The 19,664-nt window shown below is 37.6% G+C and overlaps 1 protein-coding gene across 13 annotated transcripts in view; it reads right to left on the reverse strand.

Moving 5' to 3' along the window:
• The window catches only part of DLG1 (discs large MAGUK scaffold protein 1), a gene marked incomplete at both ends in the record, with an annotated part of 194,164 nt that extends 177,366 nt beyond the window's left edge, over positions 1–16,798 (reverse strand). For 11 of the 13 annotated variants that reach the window (XM_084232258.1, XM_084232257.1, XM_084232273.1 and 8 more), the window contains 3 exons: positions 6,414–6,580; positions 15,995–16,126; positions 16,753–16,771. In XM_084232258.1, coding sequence (XP_084088384.1) covers positions 6,414–6,580; positions 15,995–16,126; positions 16,753–16,771 — 318 coding nt within the window. Of the gene's footprint in view, positions 1–6,413; positions 6,581–15,994; positions 16,127–16,752 lie in introns of all 13 variants that reach the window. The other 2 variants (XM_084232265.1, XM_084232264.1) reach the window with 2 other exon arrangements.
• Positions 16,799–19,664: the final 2,866 nt, after the last annotated feature.

Consider the following 19,664-nt stretch of genomic DNA (forward strand, 5'->3'; position numbering starts at 1 on the left):
GGGATATACACAAACACACACAATGTGTAAATATAAGTGGACACAAGCAAATGTTGTAAAATGGCTTTTTATTTTACTACTCTTGCAATTTTTTGATAGAAATAATTTTTTTCAAAGTGACTTTTAAAAGAGAAAGACTAAAAAAGAGCCCAAATAACAGTAAAATACAGGCCCCTGAGAAAGATACTAATTACAAGTTTTTATAGAAAAATACTAATTAATAAATACAAATAGAATGTTAAAAGAAGGGGGAGTATGAATCAACATTTTGAAATCACTGATGAAATAACTGATTCAAGCAATAATTATTAATGTGTGAATCAGTTAAAAATTCATTCAATACAAGGTGCTAAAGTACTACTTAATAACTATGAAAAGAAAAAACATACCTCTACAAGAGAAAATCTACAAACCACCTGCAAGTAAGGAAATAGCTTCACAAATGCAACAACCTATTGTGTACTTCCAAATGTGATGAAATACAATTTATCACTGTGAAGTTTGTTTACCAAAAATGAGTCTAATTAACCTTTACATTGACTTCCCATTACCAGAAATACAGGACTTAGTGAAATGACTTAACAACATGAGGAAACAAAACAAACAAATACAGAATGTGGGATATCCTATAAGACAACTCACATGCTTTCTTCAACAAGTTAACATTACTTAAATGAAAGAAATGAAACAAAAAGAGAAGATTTTACTAGATTAAAATAGAATAAAGACATTCTTACACATTTAGCATGTGTCCTCCTGATTCATTTCAATCTTTGCCTCAGATCTTCACATCGGCCTTTTACCTTGAGCAGTCCTAGCAATACCTGTGTCCCTGTCCTGTCCAATTCTCCTCCTCTTACTCCTCACTTAGGGCTTTCCTGTTAACCATAACACATCATATCCCTTGTACCTGCAAATGCACAACCTTAAATCCAGGGTAACTGCTGCCCATTTGAAGTCAACAAGGCAAGATTATTTCCCTTTTGCTCCTTGAATGTAGGATATATGACTTCTTAGGGATACGAAACCCAGGATCCACAATCAGTCACAGTGGCAGGAAGCATGCTTGTACTAATATTTCCTTCTTCCCAGCTTATTTTCCTTTGTCCTCATTTATGCTCTCTAGGAATGAACTCTCTAAATAAAATAACAGTCCATAAACATTATATTCTACTATCAGGAAACCCCAAATAAAAGAGAGACCCAACAATCAAATGCAATACAGGAATCTCAACTGGATTCTCATTTTCTTTAAATACTAAAAGATAGATTGGCAACCATTGTAAATATGGAGTGAAGAGAAAATTAAGCAATTATTGTTAATTTTCACAGGTGTGAGAATAATACCATATTCATAGATGTATGCTCAAATTTTTATAGTTTAAGTACATGTCTCCAACTGATTTTTAAGTTCCCCCAAATACACAAATACAGAAAAAGCAATATGACAAAATGTTAGTAATTTTTTATTCTATATGACATTTGTTGCACTATTAATTCAATTTTACTGGACTTGGACATTTTTTAAGATAAGAAGTTAGAAAAAATATAATCATCTTTAGCCTATTTCTAGTTGCAATATGGAAGAAAACCACAGCTCTCACTTCATTCAAAATATAGTTACTCGGGGCCTTCCTGGTGGTGCAAAGGGTTAAGACACAACCTATGAAGCTATCAGCAGCTGCTACAGCAGGAGTTCAATCCCCCCCACCCACCAGGGAGAAACCCATATTGCTCAGCTGACCTTTCCTGACTCACCCACGCCTGCTGCTCCCCTTAGCAGTGTACTTTAGTCAATCTGCCTGTTCTGTTTCCCACTCTGTCTCTGGTGAATCCTCTCACCCCCCAGACCTCTGGCCTGTACCCAGCTCTTGTATGCATAAATAAATAAATCTTTTAAAATATATATAGTTACTAAACACCTTCTATGTGTAAGTATATATATTTCAATAAATAAAAGACAATACCTAATCACAGGTATATACAATATAGTACAGAAACCAAAATACACACAAAATAATATACATCTGAGCATTTAAATATAATAATGTTGAATATTAATTATCAAGCAAAGGTAGAAAATGCTACAATAGAGGCTTATATTAGGGAATAACTTCCTAGTAATCCTTGACTTTCTTGTACTGATCTCTGACTCTATCTTACCTCACAACCCTTTTACAATGTGTCCTCAAATCCTTACGCTCTACAGTAAAAATATCCATAATTCAGCCATTTAGTATCTCCATTGTCACCACTTTGGTTCAAGCCAACATCCATTTTTGAATGGATCTCTGAAATACTCCTAACAGATTTCCTGCTTCTACTCTTACTACAGTACATTTTCAATAAAGGGAGGGCCTAAATTATTCTTGTTTTTGTTTTTTTTTAAGATTTATTTACTTATACAAGAACCAGGGTACAGGCCAGATTTGCGGGAGAGTGAGAGGATTCACCAGAGACAAAGCGGTGAACAGAACAGGCAGACTGATGAAATACACTGCTGAGGGGAACAGTGGGTGAGAGAGGAGAGGTCTGCTGAGCCATGTGGGTAGCTCCCTGGCCGGCCGGGATCAAACCTGTGTTACAGAGGCTGCGAACAGCCTCACAGTGCCGTGCTCAACAGCCTGCACCACTAGGGAGGCCCCTGAATTATCTTTTTAATGGTGAATTATCTTTTTAATAGGTTACATAACTTCACTCCTCTGCTTCAAAACCCTGAAACAACTTCATATGAACTCTCCCTGCCATCCCCTCTTGACCTCATTTCCCACGACTCTTTCCCTTACTCAGTCTAGTCATACTGGGCATCTTGCTATTTTTCACATATTTCATTCTCATTCCCACTTTAGAATCTTTGAACTGGTTACTCACCACATGGTTGCATCAACTTTCAACTGTGTACAAACGTCACTTTCTAAAGAGGCCTATCAGAAACGCCCTATTTAAAAGTACACCCCCACCTGACATCCCTAATCTCCTTAATCAGTTCTAGCTTTTTTTCTTCCTATTTCACTTAGCACCTTTTACCTAATTAATTTATTATTATCTGTTTTCCCACCAGAATGTAAGTTCCATGAGGACAAGAATGTTTACTTTTGCCAAAGCACCATGTTCGATGCATGATACACAACAGTCAATTTTTTTAACAGATGAATGGATGAACTGACATTTGATATAACATGCTTAAAATGAGCAGAGTTGGCAAAAGAAGAGAGAATCTTCTATACAAAGGGGACTTATGTAGAAAGCCTAAGCTAAGAGAAATCAGAGGTAAGCATTCTAAACAATGAGAGTAGAAAAAATGCAGAAGTCAAATTATTTAGGAGTTCTAACTAGAGATTTCCCATTTCATTCTGAGAGGAATAGAAAGTTAAAGTAATAACATGATTTACATTTTATAAAGATAATTTGAGGCAAAATGGTGATAAAATTCAAAAGGGACGAATGTGAATGTAGGCTGACCAAATGAAAGGTGATACTGCAATAATCTAGGCAAAAAATAGGTCCTTTAGACCAGTGGCAAGAATGGCGACAGACTGAAATGCTACTTACATAAAAATTTCTGAACTGCACTATGGATTACAGATGTAAATGCAAACAGCAAAAGAAAAATCCCTGACAAATAATACAGTATATCTTTACGGAGCTGGAAAACAGGTCAACTGATACAGAGAGCATTAATCACAAATGGACTATATTAAAGAAATCTTGAACATTAAAAAATTATATTAGGAAAAGCATGCCTCATGGGAATAAAAAAGTTATACATATATCTAACAAAGAAATCATATCTAGGGCCTCCCTGGTGGCGCAAGGGATTAAACACTGCACTATGAAGCAATCCGCAGCCTCTGTAACACGAGTTTGATACCCAGCCAGCCAGGGAGCAACCCACATGGCACAGAAGACCTCTCCTGACTCGCACACTGCTCCCGTCAGCAGTGTATTTCAGTCAGTCCGCCTATTCTGTTCCCCACTCTGTCTCTGGTGAATCCTTTAAACCCCCCCCCCACATCTCTGGCCTGTACCCCAACTCTTACATGCATAAATAAATAAATCTTTTTAAAAAATCATATCCAGAGAAAAATCAATAAAATAAAAACAAGCATTACAAAAACATGCATTTATGCAAAACCCTTGCAAAACTGTGTCATAATATTTCAAATTAAACATGCATTTCATTTTCACAATTGGGTATATACACAATAGTAATACAGTATGTACTGTATCAATGTTAACACACAGCTTTAAAAGTTTAGTTACTATAAAATTTTATTTTATTTTTTTAAAAGATTTATTTATTTATGCATACAAGAGCTGGCGTACAGGCCAGAGATGTGGTGGGTGGGGGTGGTGAGAGGATTCACCAGAGACAGAGTGGGGAACAGAACTGGCAGACTGACTGAAATACACTGCTGAGGGGAGCAGTGGGCAAGTCAGGAGAGGTCTGCTGCGCCATGTGGGTTGCTCCCTGGCTGGATGGGGATCGAACTCATGCTGCAGAGGTTGCTGATAGCTTCAAAGGTTGTGTCTTAAGCCCTTGAGCCACCAGGGAGGCCCACTATAAAATTTTAAAAGAGGTAAAACTAATTTATAGTGCTAGAAATCAAGTTGGTCCTTTGAGGAAGTCACAATTCAATACTTCATCAAGCCACACAATTTTGATTTGTGCACCTTTATTTATAACTATCATATAATATTTTAATGCTAGGAAAAATTTTAATCTTAGAACCACAATACATGTGAAATATAAAGTGTGTAACTGACTAACATTTTGAAAATTCATTTGAAATAGGCTATCATTAGAACACACATCAACTAAAGAATGGAAATGGAAATTATCCAAGAGAAAGTGATAGAAAAAAAATACAAGAAGGAAACAAGAATACATTTCCAATAGCAGAATCTTTAAAGGGAGAAACATATTAGTACACACCAGGATTAGTAAAGAGAACTTCGAACTGAGTTCTGAAATCCAAAGGTAGACTTGCCCAAACTAGCTGAATAGGCTGAGTCAAGTCATTCATTTTCTCCTGGATCTTAGTTCCTTCATTTTTAAGATGAAGGAGAGGGACGAAGGGAAACTTGATTCTTAGTACTCAAAAATGCTGTCATTTTGAAAGCAAGCAAACCCAGAGCACCATCCTAACAGTTTTATATTACTTAATATAAAAGAAAAAACTGAGAAAATTGTTTACTTCATTATTAAAAGGCTGTCTAGTTGCTTCCCCCATATACTACTTTCCCTGATTTACTCACCAAACAGAAACTGATTCAATTTTCCAGGCATCTCTCTAGTACTAACTAGAAGGGGCTAAAATCATATTCAGTCAGTCACTCAACCACTTTCATGTCAAATGTACCTCAATCCTCATTAAAAAATGTTGTACGGGCCTCCCCGGTGGCGCAGCGGTTGAGCGCTGGGTTGCGAACCTGCCTGCAGCCTCTGCGGCGCCGGTTCGATCCCCAGCTGCTCCCCAGCCACTGGAGGAGGGTCCCACATGGCGCGCAGACCTCTCCTGCCGCCCGCTGCTCCCCTCAGCAGTGTACTTCGGTCCTTCTGCCTGCTCTGCTCCCTGCTCTGGCTCTGGTGAATTCTCTCACCCTCCTGCGCTTCTGACTGTACCCAGTGCATGTATAAACAAAACAAAACAAACAAATAAATAAATAAAAATAAACATGCCTCTATAAAAAAAATAATAATAAAAAAAAATGTTGTATATCTGTATTACATAATATTTAGCTCTACTGGCATGAGTAAATCAGAACCAAAAAAAGTGTTGACTAAAAGTTATGAAAACTCAAAAAGTAGTTTTAATTAGAGAATAATACCCAATGCTGATCACCTTAAGATTTATTGATCAAATAGAGAGAACTTTATGTCAGTGAAAGTTTTGTATTTAACTACAGTTATAGACACCTGTCATTATACTTGTCAAAGTACATAAAATGTACATCACCAAAGAGAACCTTAATAAAAAATAGAATTTTGGGTGATTAAAAAAAAAAGATTTACTGATCAGTGTTGATTAAGTTCTAATAATATAATTCTTCAAGCCAGGACCACAAAACTATATTCTATTTCTCATAATAAATACCAAAGCAAAACCAACTTTCCAAAGTACAGTTTCCATCTACCACAGAGATGGCACCTCATCAGAGTCTATCATGCAAAGTATTTTCTAATAATCTAAACCAAGTATTTCAGACCTCAAACCATTCACAACATTTTTAAAAGACAGGGGCACTAGAGATTCTGAGCTTTTCTTTTCAAAAATATTTTTAACTACATCTTCTTTATTCCATTATAAATATTTCCACGAAGTATCTATTTTGATAAAATGAAAAAACTCAGTAGTCCCAATAAAATCATCACAGAAAAACAGGTTAAGAAAGAAATTGTTTTATCTTACCTCTATGCTAGGGCTAAGGCTGCTTGGCAGTGTTTCTGAAGTCACAGTAGTACTAGGAAGGCTAGAAATTTCCCAAGTATTCACAGGCTGTATTGGTTCAGACTGCTTTGAACGATCTATGCATTTTGGATTATCCAATAAGGTCACTTCATAAAATTCTTGAATATCTAGAGGTGAGAAAAAATGTTCAAAAGTATTTATATTTTCTAATTAAAGTATGCACTGTTAAAAGAACATAACTCAAAAGCAAAAAATTTACTCTAGATTATTAAATAAGTGCAATTTTATAAGGTTCTAAACAGTGAATATTTGTCTAACTTGTGTCACAATCATATTAGAACCTGTATAGCACACTGCAATTGCTGGGTTTTTAATACTTCAGAGTCAATGCTGAGTTCAAATCCCTACTCCATCACTAATTAGCTACATGTGAAGGAAAGTTACCTAACTTCTGATATCTTACCTCTTATCATTGTGAACCGTTAAAAGAACTGAATATAATACCTATAAAGTGCACAATGGGGCCTCCCTGGTAGCGCTAGGGGTTAAGATGCAACCTATGAAGCTATCTGCAGCCACTGCAGCACGAGTTCGATTCCCGGCCAGGGAGCTACCCACAAGGCACAGCAGACCTCTCCTGACTCTCCCACTGCTCCCCTCAGCAGTGTATTTCAGTCAATCTGCCTGTTCTGTTTCCCACTCTGTCTCTGGTGATCTTCTCACCCCCCACACTTCTGGCCTATACCCTAGTTCTTGTATGCATAAATATATCTTAAAAAAAAAATAAAGTGCACAATGGAACTTGTAAGTTCTGAAGACACGAGTCATTATTATTTCATATCTTTGTATCAACATCCAGATATGGAATGTAAACCCCCCCCCAAGTGGTTTCCACTGCCCTTCTAGCCAAAGCAAAACAAACAAACAAAAAAAATAGAAAGTTAAAATAAAATCAGAAAAGTGTTTTTAGATCTCCTGTAGTTCAATAATCTAAAAAGGCTACAGACTGTGTGATTCCAACTATATGACATTCTAGAATGCACAAGTATGAAGACATTAAAAAAACCAGTGACTGCAAGGGACTGGAGGTAGAAGGATGAGTAAGTACAGAGCAGAGAATTTTTAGGGTAATGAAACTATTCTATAAATACTGTGATGATTGATACACATCACTATACAATTGTCCAAACTGCTCTAAGTCTTAAAAAAAAAAAAAAAGATGCCCTATCAAGTCATGTAAAGACATAGAGAAACCTTAAATGCATATTAGCAAGTGAAGAAGTCAATTTCAAAAGCTACATACTTACGATGCAACTTGTAACATTCTAGAAAAGGCAAAACTAGGTGGAAAGTGAAAAGATGAGTGGTTGCCAGAGACTCAGGAAGAAGGGAAAAAGGGTGAGTAGGTAGTGCAACACAGGAGGTTGTTAGAGCAGTGAAACTATTCAATTCATACTGTAGTGGCAGACGTGTGAAAACAAATGTGTATGTCAAACTTATCAGTATATAACAGAGTAAATCATAATATAAACTATGGACTTTAGTTAATAACAATGTATTAATATTGACTTATCAACTATAACATTTAGTGCAAGAAATGGGAAGGAGGTATGATGAGGATGTGGAAATTCTTATACTTTATACACAACTTTTCTGTAACCTGAAACTGCTGAAAAATTAGTCTATTACTTTTTAAAAATATATAAGGGAGTGGGCCTCCCTGGTGGCGCAGCGGTTGAGCGCTGGGTTGCGAAGCTACCTGCAGCCTCTGCGGCCGGGTTGGATCCCCAGCTGCTCCCCGGCCACCAGAGGAGGGTCCCACATGGCGCGCAGACCTCTCCTGCCGCCCGCTGCTCCCCTCAGCAGTGTACTTCGGTCCTTCTGCCTGCTCTGCTCCCTGCCTGGCTCTGGTGAATTCTCTCACCCTCCCGCTCTTCTGACTGTACCCAGTGTTTGTATGAATAAATAAATAAACAAATCTTTAAAAAATATATATATGGGAGTATAATAAATAAATTTATATTTTAAAAAAGCAATTGCATACTTTATTTCAAAATAACTTCCAAATATATTAAGGATTAAATGCTTAAAAAAAAAAGCCAAGACAGATTTGAATAGGTCAATGTTTTTAAGATCTTAGGGATAGAGTCTTTCTAAGCATGATACCAAGAACAGAACGCTTTCAAAAAAAAAAAAAAAAAAAGGTAACTCTAACCACATATACATAATATATATAAATAGACATATGTTGGGTTTTTATTTTTAATGAAAGTTTAAAAACAAATGACAAATAAGAGAAGCTATTTGCAACTTCATGGCAGAGTTAAAATCCTTAATGTAGGTTTTGGACCTCTAAGAAAAAGGTATAAATCACATGAGCAGATAATTCATAAAATAACAAGCAACAATGTAAAAAAGTAATCACTGATTATTTCTTTAATCAAAAAATACAAAATAAAACATCAATAAGACTAAGGTATATCTCACATCAGAGTAGAAAATATTATAAAAATTTGGTAATATCATTCATAGTATACTGAATTAATCATTCTTATACATACTACCTAAAAATTAAATTGATAAATTAAACCTAAAGCCTTTTTTAAAATACACATCCCCTATGACCAAGTAATATATTTCTAGGAATTTATTCAAAGAATAAATAAATTCTTCTACTTCAAAGAAAGTAAAAGAAAGGCATATTCAAATGCAATATTGTTTATAATTCAGAAAAAATATACACTTAAGTGCCCCTAGGAAATAATTAATAATTAATAAATAATTAATAAAACTATGTAAACAGTTATTTAAACTATTTTAAATATGTCACAAACCTATCCATATGAAAAAACATCCAATGGTAAATTTTATGGGATAGAAATAGTTAACATGTATAACACAGAGAAGTCACACTATATAAACTTAAGCAAATTCAACTGTAATACCTCCCTCTGCAAAAATAAAAAAAGGGGGCAACTGTACTCCTCATTCCATCTCATAAGTGAATGTTACAAATAAAACCAAGAAGACTGTTCTCTCAGGTAGTCTCCAATTTTCACTGCCTCTCATAATGGATCTCTCCATAGTTCATGGTACTGAGTATGATTCTAGAACTACATGCTTTTAGGTCATGCTTTTAACTACATGCTTTTTTAAAGGTCACTTAAACACAGGTCAACTATTTTGTTGCTCAACTGAAGAAATTTCTTTCCAATAGAGGAAAAAACAACTGTACTGTAGTTCATGATGACAGATGTTTAATTGCTGAGGGATTTTCAAAGATAACTTTAATCTGACACAATTTTTAACCTTTCACGCTGATTTTAAATATCAATTCCTGGGAGGACACAATTACGCAATTTTTTTACTTGTGTAGGGAGTTTGTTTTATAAAATGAAAAAATATATGTATATATAAATAAAGTGTACATATATATCCAATAAAGTAACATTCTAAATGGATAGTCAATCTATGGAAGAAGTAGGAAATTATTTTTGGAATGAGGATTTTCTTACCCATAATTTTGTATGTAATATGTTTATCTGAACTTAAATTTTTTACATGGAAAATGCATTATTTTCTTGAAATAAATTCCATCTTGGAGGGTTAGAGAGAAGTAGAAGCTAAAAAACAGTGAAATAAAACACTGCCATTTTAGAAGGTAAAAATTGTGTCAGTTAATTGACTAAAAGTACAATATTTTTATAAACTACAGTAGTTAAATTTGCTCTTGTACAGATACTCTGCTGTCTTGTAAACCACTGAATATTTAAAAAGTCATTTTGATACCTAAAGTGAAGATATAAAATTTTAAAGTATGTATTACAATTTGGGTTTCACAAAGGTCAAGCCAATGTCCAAAAATAAATATTTCAACACTTCAAATATTACTTGACTAACAGTCATGGGATATTCACATGCATATTCTTTAAAACAAGATATGTATCAAAAAGAACTAGAGATTCTTAGAGAACTGGCTGATTCCAGGGCTGTGCAGGATATGTACAAGATGAACCGAGAACATATTGTTATGCCAAAAAGTAAAAAAGTGCTTACAAAAAAATACGGGGCAAGTCTTAAGGATATAAAATCAAGTTTTCGAGGTTTCCCAGTAAATAAATATGAAATAATCTTAGCACCAAAATCATTAAGGATGGCAGTGAATTATCAATCATTGCAAGAAAAATATAAATAAATGGGGAAGGCTTTTGATTACAGTAAAAGTCAAGTGTTAATTGGAAAATGAAGAGGAGTACCTATGACGATTGGGGAAAAAACAGTATATACAGAGTGATCAGACAACACCTTAATTGGATGATCAAAAAATTAGTATCATCAATGCAGGACAGAAGAATGTGTACCTCTGGATGTACAGACCCCTACAGAATACAGAACCTGTATCTAATTACAATCAAATATCATGCAAACCCAAAATAAGAAATACTAGGAGCAGAGAGGAAGTTTATTGCATAAATATGCCAATGTCATAAAAGACAAAGAAATGTTTTGGAAATATGCCCAGGTTAAAGGACACTAAAGAGATATGACAAGTAAATGCAATTTAGTTGGATAGTCTCAAAGTATACTGAAGAAAAGCATACTGAAGAAAAGTTTGAACCTAGATAGACAAAATAATTTAAACTAGAAGAAAATACTTATAACTGGCTTTATAGCTCTGTGATTATAAGAGTCTGAAGAGAATGCTGTAACATAAAGCACTGCTGCAGAGCAGTAGTAAGTAAAACTACTAGCAAATACTTCTATCAAAACCATGAACTGAAAAATTAAAAATTTCTTCCAATTCCATAGTTTCAATCAACAGTCAACATATCCTGTTATGTTTTCCTTTAGCAAACCTAGCCGCAAAGTTGCACACACACACACAAACACAGCAACAGACTAAACACAGTATCACTGGGAGCAATAATAAGCAAAAATTCTACAAATATCTTGTTTAATAATAATAATCCTATGAAGTGTATATTCACCTGTAAGGTGAATTTTAACTTACGGGTTATGAATTTTATGGATTAGAAAACTAAGAGATTATCTATCTTGGCATTTTACCATTAAAGTTAATAGTTCATAAATTTTAGATTACTAAATACACTTTTCAAAATGCATAAATTCCATCATCATAAACATCATCCCATTATTATAAACATCCTCCTTCAAAGTAAACTATTTTTTAAAATACCACTGACTCTACAGATCAACATCTACATTGAATATACTTATTATTAGTGTTCTTGCCACATAAAAATATTCAACGTATAACATATAACAAACTAATACTTGAAATTAAGGAGAGGCTCTGGATACACAATAGCTAGTTCAATACTGGCTCCACAATTTGGTATCTGAGGGTCCTTGGGCAAAATAGATAATCTCTTAGTTTTCTAATCCATAAAATTCATAACCCATAAGTTAAAATTCACCTTACAGGTGAATATAGACTTCATAGGATTATTATTATTAAACAAGATATTTGTATTAGCACATAGAAAGTGCTCACTAAATGTTCATCGTTATAACTTTTTACATACACTTAAGAAATCACATGCACACTTTTAACAAGATGGCTTTTATTAAAAAAAAAAAAGTAACAAGTGTTGGTGAGGACATGGAGAAACTGAATCCCTGTGTACTTTGGGTGGATTATAAAATGGTATCATCTATGGAAAACAGTATGGCACCGCCCAAAAAAAATTAAAATGTAATTACCATATTACCGTAATTACCCACAATCCCACTTCTGGATATATATCCGAAAGAATAAAAGCATGATATCTGTATCTACATTCAGAGCAACACTATTCAAAATAACCAACAGGGGAAAACAATCTAATATCTATCAATGGGTAAATGGATAAAGTGTAGTATGTACGCACAGAATATTATTTAGTCATAAAAAGGAAATCCTATCATGTGGAAACCATTATACTAAAAGAAATAAGTCACTCACAAAAAAGATAAATATTGTATGACTCCACTTATAATGAGTAACTTAAAGTAGTCAAAATCATAGAGACAGAAAGAATGGTGGCTAGTTACTAGGATTTGTGGGAGAAGAAAAAGCAGAGTTTGTTGTATAATGAATAGAGTTTCAGTCTTGCAAGATAAAAAAGCTTTGAACTATTTTATAAAAATGTGAATATACCTAACATTAGTGAACTACACATTAAAAAGTGGTTAAGATGGTAAATTTTGTTTTTTAGGATTAAAAAAACAGGAATTACATATTTGAAACTCAGCATCCACAAACATAAATGTCCTTTATCACATAAAGGTTAGTGAAACTTAATTAAAAGAGTAGCAATAAATGAACTAGAAGCTAAAAAAAACTCAGAAGTTGACAGTGTTATTACATAATTCAACTTAATTTTGAAATATCTAATACAAAATGGTGCATTTAAATACACGTGTTAGCTACACCATACAAAATATACAAATCACATGTCACCTTACTCAAGTCTCTAAAGTTAATCTGATCTTGAAGCCAGGTTTTTATCCAGTGTGTAAGAAATGCAAATGAGTTCTCTGATCCCATAAGTAACCCCAGGGTCTAGACTGGTGTGAAACCTCCCGAAGTCATCTTAGATTCCAGACAAACCTAAGAACCAGAAATGACTTAGGACCTGAAAACCTGGGCTCTGATGATAAGCAAACCATAACCAATTTACTTCACTCTCAAAATTTTCAAAGATAACTATAGGAAATTAGGAAATACAAAATTTAAAAGTTTCCAAATTGCTCTCATCTAATCAGGGGTTAAAATTAAGTAGGCTTTATCTCCATTTATTAAAAATAATAATAATAATCACCAGATTTTTGGTAATAAATTTTAAACAAATATATAGTTCCTCAAGCCATCCTTCAAGGAAACTGTCAAGTATCAGAGAACAAGAACAATGATTGCCATATTTTACTGAACCAAAGATACTGATACTGAAAATATTAATAATAAAATATACCATTATTTCATGCCACTGAGAATGTAAAAACTAAACTGCCAACTAAACACTGACATACATCAATTACAAAATGTATTCCAAATTCAGAAACACCAAAATACTTTTAAATTGGTACCTCAGAACAGATGTACTGCAATACAAGTATAATTGTTCCTCTGAATAACTCCATTATCAAAAACTTAACCTATATATGAACTATAGAGAAAGAGAAAAAAAATCAGCATTTCTAAAGACCAAAAACTATTTAGAGACCAATAAAACTTTCTTAAAAGCATAAAAAGTCAATGCAAACTACCAGTTCAAAGAAAAAAATAATAATCAGTGCAACATGCAAGTCCAAGGAAGTAACTGGGTAATTCACTAAAGATTAAGGAAATGATTCCCAAACTCAAGAAATCAAGAAGCTAAATACCAAATGACTTTTAAACAACAAGTGGTCAAGACCCAGGTCTCCTTTGATTCACTGGTCTACAACTCAGAGGAGAGAGTGCTACCTACTAAAGGAAAAAATAGTTAATACAAGATTTTTCAGTATATACTATGGACAAAGAGACTCTGATTTAGTTTAGGATGATTTACACTACCACCCAGTTTCAAAAACAATGGTATAGGTGCTAAGCAAAAAGAAATTCCGACTGATCTAAAAATTTTTAAAACCTGAGAAAATAAAGGTTAACAAACTAATCCATTTTCAGCAAACACAAGAGAATACATGAGCTAATTCAGTAATGTTGACAGTTAATTCAAGTAGGTATATAGAAAGAAAAACTCTATTAAATTTAATTGTTTCAAAATTCCTAAAATCTAGGACTTTTCTTATACCAGTATCTGATACCACATCCTGTAAGTCATTAATATAGGTAAATCTAAATATCTAATTCACAACCAGTGAAATTACACAGGACAAATAAGACTCATGAGTAAAAACTTTCAGAAAACTAATGCTATCAGAATTCAATTACATATAAGAATACACAAATACATTCAAAATAGGCAAATTGAATACATCAAAATATTCCTCCAAATGTAGCAAATTGACGTCCAACCTATGCAGAAATCTGTTTGGTAATTTCTGTAAATTCTGTTCGGTTATTACACTAACCATTTAATTTTCTTATGTCACAAACTCTACACAAAGAAGGACTACATCTCTATCTATGTACATATGTAAATGAGAACATAAGTCATACTATATTTTTTCTAAATAGTGATCCTACTGAATAAAACATTCCTAGGTTTAATGCTGAATTAGAAAGCTAACTAAAAGTGATTCTTCACTTTCTTTTTCCCCAGAGGAATCCAATTTGGCCATCTACTTGGACCTTTAAACTCAAGAGTTTAGAAATTCAAATGTAAAATATGCCCATCAATTTAAACAAAAAAGGGGAAAAGGCTGATATTTTTGAAGATGGGTATATAGCAGTTGGTTATGATGATCGTTCTATTCTTATCTATGTTTTTGAAATTTGTAATAACGTTAAAATTTCAAATATTATTCAGGTGTATGAGTGGACTTTTTTAAAATCTTAATTCTACAATAAATCTAGTAGAAAGTATCAGATTGCTAATACGTTCTCTGACAGGGTAAACTAACTTAGAGATATTCCTCAAATGACATCAAAAATTACTTAATCAGTAAGACACAGATCTAAGGGGCCTCCCTGGTGGCCCAAGGGTTAGTGTCTCAGTACTATCAAGCTATCACCAGCCACCTCAGGGAGTCTTCGATCCACAGCAGGGGAGCTGGCCCACCTGGCACAGCAAACCTCTCCTGTCTGGCCTGCTGCTCCCCTCAGCAGTGTGTCTCAGAAGTTCTGACTGTTGTGCTCCCCACTCTGTCTCTGGTGAATTCTCTCAACCACTTCCCCCCCATAACATTCCCACACACACACCCCTCTGGCTTACACCCCAGCTCATGTATGCATAAATAAATAAATCTTTAAAAAAAAATTATCTAGCAACTTTAAAAAAAAGGCTTAAAAACTTCTATTCCATTGCATCCACATTCCACAACTAATACAGTGACCTAAAAAAGACTAAATAACTGATATAACAGTCTAATAAATGCCAGGAATAGAATTCAGAATTCTTTGCCTATTTGTCAAGTTCTCCTTTAAAATAATGCATTACCTCAAATTGTTTCAATTTTCTTGTCTGTAAAATAGATTAGACAAGATCATTTACCAGGTCTAGAATCCTGACTCCATGAATACCAAGTTAAACAGAGATCTTTATCATGGGAATGAAGGTTCTTAAACATAGCAGAGCTCTTCAAACATTTTCAGGGACTCCAGAGAAGTACAAATCAAATACAGAAACAAGCTGACAGCAATTCCATCATTACCTTCTGGGTCCTGAGTTATTTTTACAACTTCTCCATTTCTCAGTATTTAATGCTAGACTATGAAACACTATTATCAAAGACCATTGAAACAATCATACTGAAAGTTTTTTGATTATATTTTTGGAAAGCCTAAGTATCAAAATAGACAACTCACTGGATGTTCAAGTAACTGAAAGCCTCACACAGAACCAAGTACATCACTCTCTTAAGTTTAAAATAAGCCTATCTGACATATATAAGGGTCACAAAGTTTTAATGCCCACCTATTAAAGCCTGAAAAAGGTTGCTCTGAAATATGTTAATAACCCGTTCTATGGAACTTCTGAGCTGTCTGTCTTCAGTTTGGCTTAGTTTAGATCGATATTCCTCCAAGAGGTGCAAAGCTCTCTGGGTATCTGGGAAGGAAAAAAAAGAATGTGGTTAAAACTATGTATTTACAAGAAAGTATTAGACACTATGCAGCAAATGATTCTCCACGACAGCTAAACAGTTCTCAGAATCCTCCAGATCAACGGATACTACTATGTTCATGGAAATATTATTCCCTAGAATGAGCAAAAAAAAATTTTTGTGTGTGTGAGAGGAGGAATGTGAACAGTTAATGTATACTGGTAGTCTACCCCAATAAAAGATCATTTGATCTTAGCAACATAGTTTCTGCTGGTTTGACACACAAAAGCAGATTAGTCATTAAAAATCAAAACCTTACCTATTTCAAAATACTAGCTTTTAGCCAGTATCCCAACACTCAGAAAAGTGTTTAGTGAGTAGGATAAAGTAAAATAGTAAAACACTAATTCAGAGTTTTAAAAAAGTCTCTCTAAAGAGATGTCAAAGAAGAAAGTTTAACAAACATTTAGGTGTTTCCATCATCTCAATGTGATGCTTAGATTCCCCAAGTAGTGAAGTTAGGACTGAGATGTCTCATCAAAGTTACACATTTTAAAAATATGCAATCACAAAACAGACATACAGAAAAGTCAGTGACACCCCACAAGAGAGTACTGAAATTAAATCTCACCTTGCTTCCGGACCGGCATTTTTCTCCAGAATGAGCAAGAGGGCACACACCTTTTAAAAAAAAAAAAACAAACAGAAAGGAAAGTGAACTAAAGAAAAGAATCGTGGTTAAACCAGCATTTCCCCCTAAATCTCAAATTTGGAAACTCCCAGCCCAAATCGCAAAGCCCACCTTACAAAGTTTTCCCAAGTGAAAGGAAGAGTCTCAAAAGCCGACAGAGGCAATCTTGACAGCTTTCACCTAGGGGTGCTACTCCTGCAAATTAGGAGCACCGAGAAGTCAGCTCCCAAATTCTCCTCCAAGTCGCCCCCTCTCCAAAGGTCACCAAATACCTAGACAACCACCCCTCCTTCCCCCCAGCACAAGTATGCATACTCCCCCCCTGCTACTGGGGAGCGAAGAGGCGCCCCGACCCTTGGTCCCAAAGCCAAAGGCGCCCGGCGAGCGCTCCGAGAATGGACCAGCTGGGCTGATCACCCCGCCCAGCTCAGGCCCCTTCCTCGCGCTTGCCTCTCTCCTCGCACGCTTCCTCCAGGCTACTCCAGCGGGGGCCGGACAGGGCAGCGGCCGCTCTCCCGCGACGCCCTCGCGCCCCACATGCACACCTCCGCGGGCCCCCACACCTGCGGCGCCACCACAAAGTTCCGGCGAGCGGCGCGCGCTCAGAGCTGGGGTGCACTCCGGCCCGACTCCAGGCGCTCCCCCGCCCAGCACCGCTCCACGTCCCCCGCCCCGCCCGGGGCTCGAGGAGCCGAGCTGAGAGGGGTGAGGGAACGGGGGAGGAGCTCCCCTCCGCGGCCGCACCCCCGCGGCCTCTTCTTCCTCCTCGACCGCCGCCGCCCCTCACTCGCCGCGGCTCGCTAGCCCGCTCGCCCTCGCCGCTCCTCGCCGCCCCACCCCCTGAACCTCGCCTCCTTCCGCGCCCCCAACAGCTCTCCCCCCAAACTTTCCGCCAAGATGGCGGCCCCGGAGCTGGACTGCTGCGCCCCCACGTGACCGCGTTCCCCGCGCGCTCAGCCAATGGGAAGTGAGGAGGCGGCTCGCGCCGAGCCCTGGGCTCTCCGGGCTGCTACCTTCGGGGTGGAAGGGGGAGGCGGGCCGAGAGGGGGCTGGGGAGCTGCGAGGGGATTTAGGGAGCAGCCTGAGTGGACCTCCTTGCTTAAAGGGGAGGCCGCCGAAGTGACTCTGAGGACAAAGGACTGGCACACGGGCGCTACAGGTGGCCCGGGGGCCCCGCAGGAGCCCGCCTTTACCTCGCCCGAGCCCACCGGCGCGTCCCGCGGGGCTGAGCCCGACGTGCTCCACGCCCTGAAGGATCGGGGTGTCGGGCGGCCAGCCATCACCTACGCCGGATCCAAGACACCCATTCCGAGACACCCTGTAACCTCACTAAACACGTGGCCGTTTTCAGCTCCCCGCTGGAGAGTCCCGGGTGCCCCCCGGGGGATCCCTAGCCCGGAGAAGCGGTGCCGGGAGGAGTCGAACGCACCACCCACGTTAGGGGCGGTGAAGGGCGGGGCCTGGGTGGGGAGTCAGGGCGGAGTTGGGGGTGAGGGGGGATCTCTGCACTGTCTTCCCCTTCATACTGATTTTTAAAAAGTTACTGTTCTCTCGAGTGAAAGTATTTGGGAGGGGGTTAAATTAAAGAAGGCCTTGTAAAATGGGGTTGGTTAATAGAGTTTGAGAGGGTAACTGGAGGGATTTTAAGTGTAAGTGATTAATTCCAGATATAGATGCATTTAAGACTGGGAAGAGAAAATTCGATCCTTTATTCACTCAGCATTCCCGCTGCCCTGCGTCCCCGCACCCATCAGTCTCGAGGAGTAGCCAAGCTCCGGCGGCCCCTTTAAGAACTCACCTGTAGCCAGAGCCTCCCGCGCCCAGCGGCCACCGCCCGAGCTGCCCGGCTGTTTCCTCCGCAGCTCCGTGCGGGACTGTGAGACGAACTGAGCCACCCCTGTTGCAGAAGGAGAATCGCAGGAAGTTCTCCAGGCCCGTCTCTCCAAGCCTCTTCTGGATTACAGGGATCTCTGAGGTCCTGAGAGAAGAATTTGCCCAAGGTCACCCAGAGTTAGTGACTACCGGAAGATTTTTTTCCCAGTAAACCTGACAGCCTTTCGCCAAGGCTGTATCCTTGGGCCAATAAGGGAAAGCCCGGGGAACCTTGTCCTGTAACCATAACAATTACAAGTATGCAGAGTAATTGGGTTTCACTTTTGGATTGAAGCTGGAAGTCCTAACTTTAAAAACCCAACCATTTTCGAGCTCATGTAGACCCACTCTCCCAGTTTAAGGTAAAAAAAACCCTGAGATCCAGAAAGTAGTAGAAACTTGCCCAAGGACATATAGACCAATCAGTAACAACTGCCCAGCATTAAGTCTCCTAGCTCAAGTAAAGGGTTCTCTGCTCAGTGATTTGGGAACACTTGACAGTGGTATATGGGTATGTTGGTAACAGATCTCTACGCTTTTCTGAATCAAGCATCTTGGGACCTTGAGCAAGTTTAATAGAAGAAATGGAATGGAAAAATCAAAGGAAGCGCCTATGAACAAGGGGTTTGAATGAAGGGATTTTTTTTTTTAATAGAGGCATGTTTTATTTATTTGTTTGTTTGTTTGTCTTGTTTATACATGAACTGGGTACAGTCAGAAGCGCGGAAGGGTGAGAGAATTCACCAGAGACAGAGCAGGGAGCAGAGCAGGCAGAAGGACCAAAGTACACTGCTGAGGGGAGCAGCGGGCGGCAGGAGAGGTCTGCGCGCCATGTGGGACCCTCCTCTGGTGGCCGGGGAGCAGCTGGGGATCGAACCGGCGCCGCAGAGGCCGTGGGCAGCTTCGCAACCCAGCGCTCAACCGCTGCTCCACCGGGGAGGCCCAGAAGGGATTTTTTTAAATTGTGAAATAGGAGGATT

Source organism: Talpa europaea (genome assembly GCF_964194135.1).
Source record: "Talpa europaea genome assembly, chromosome: 4".
In the NCBI taxonomy this organism is placed as follows: domain Eukaryota; kingdom Metazoa; phylum Chordata; class Mammalia; order Eulipotyphla; family Talpidae; genus Talpa; species Talpa europaea.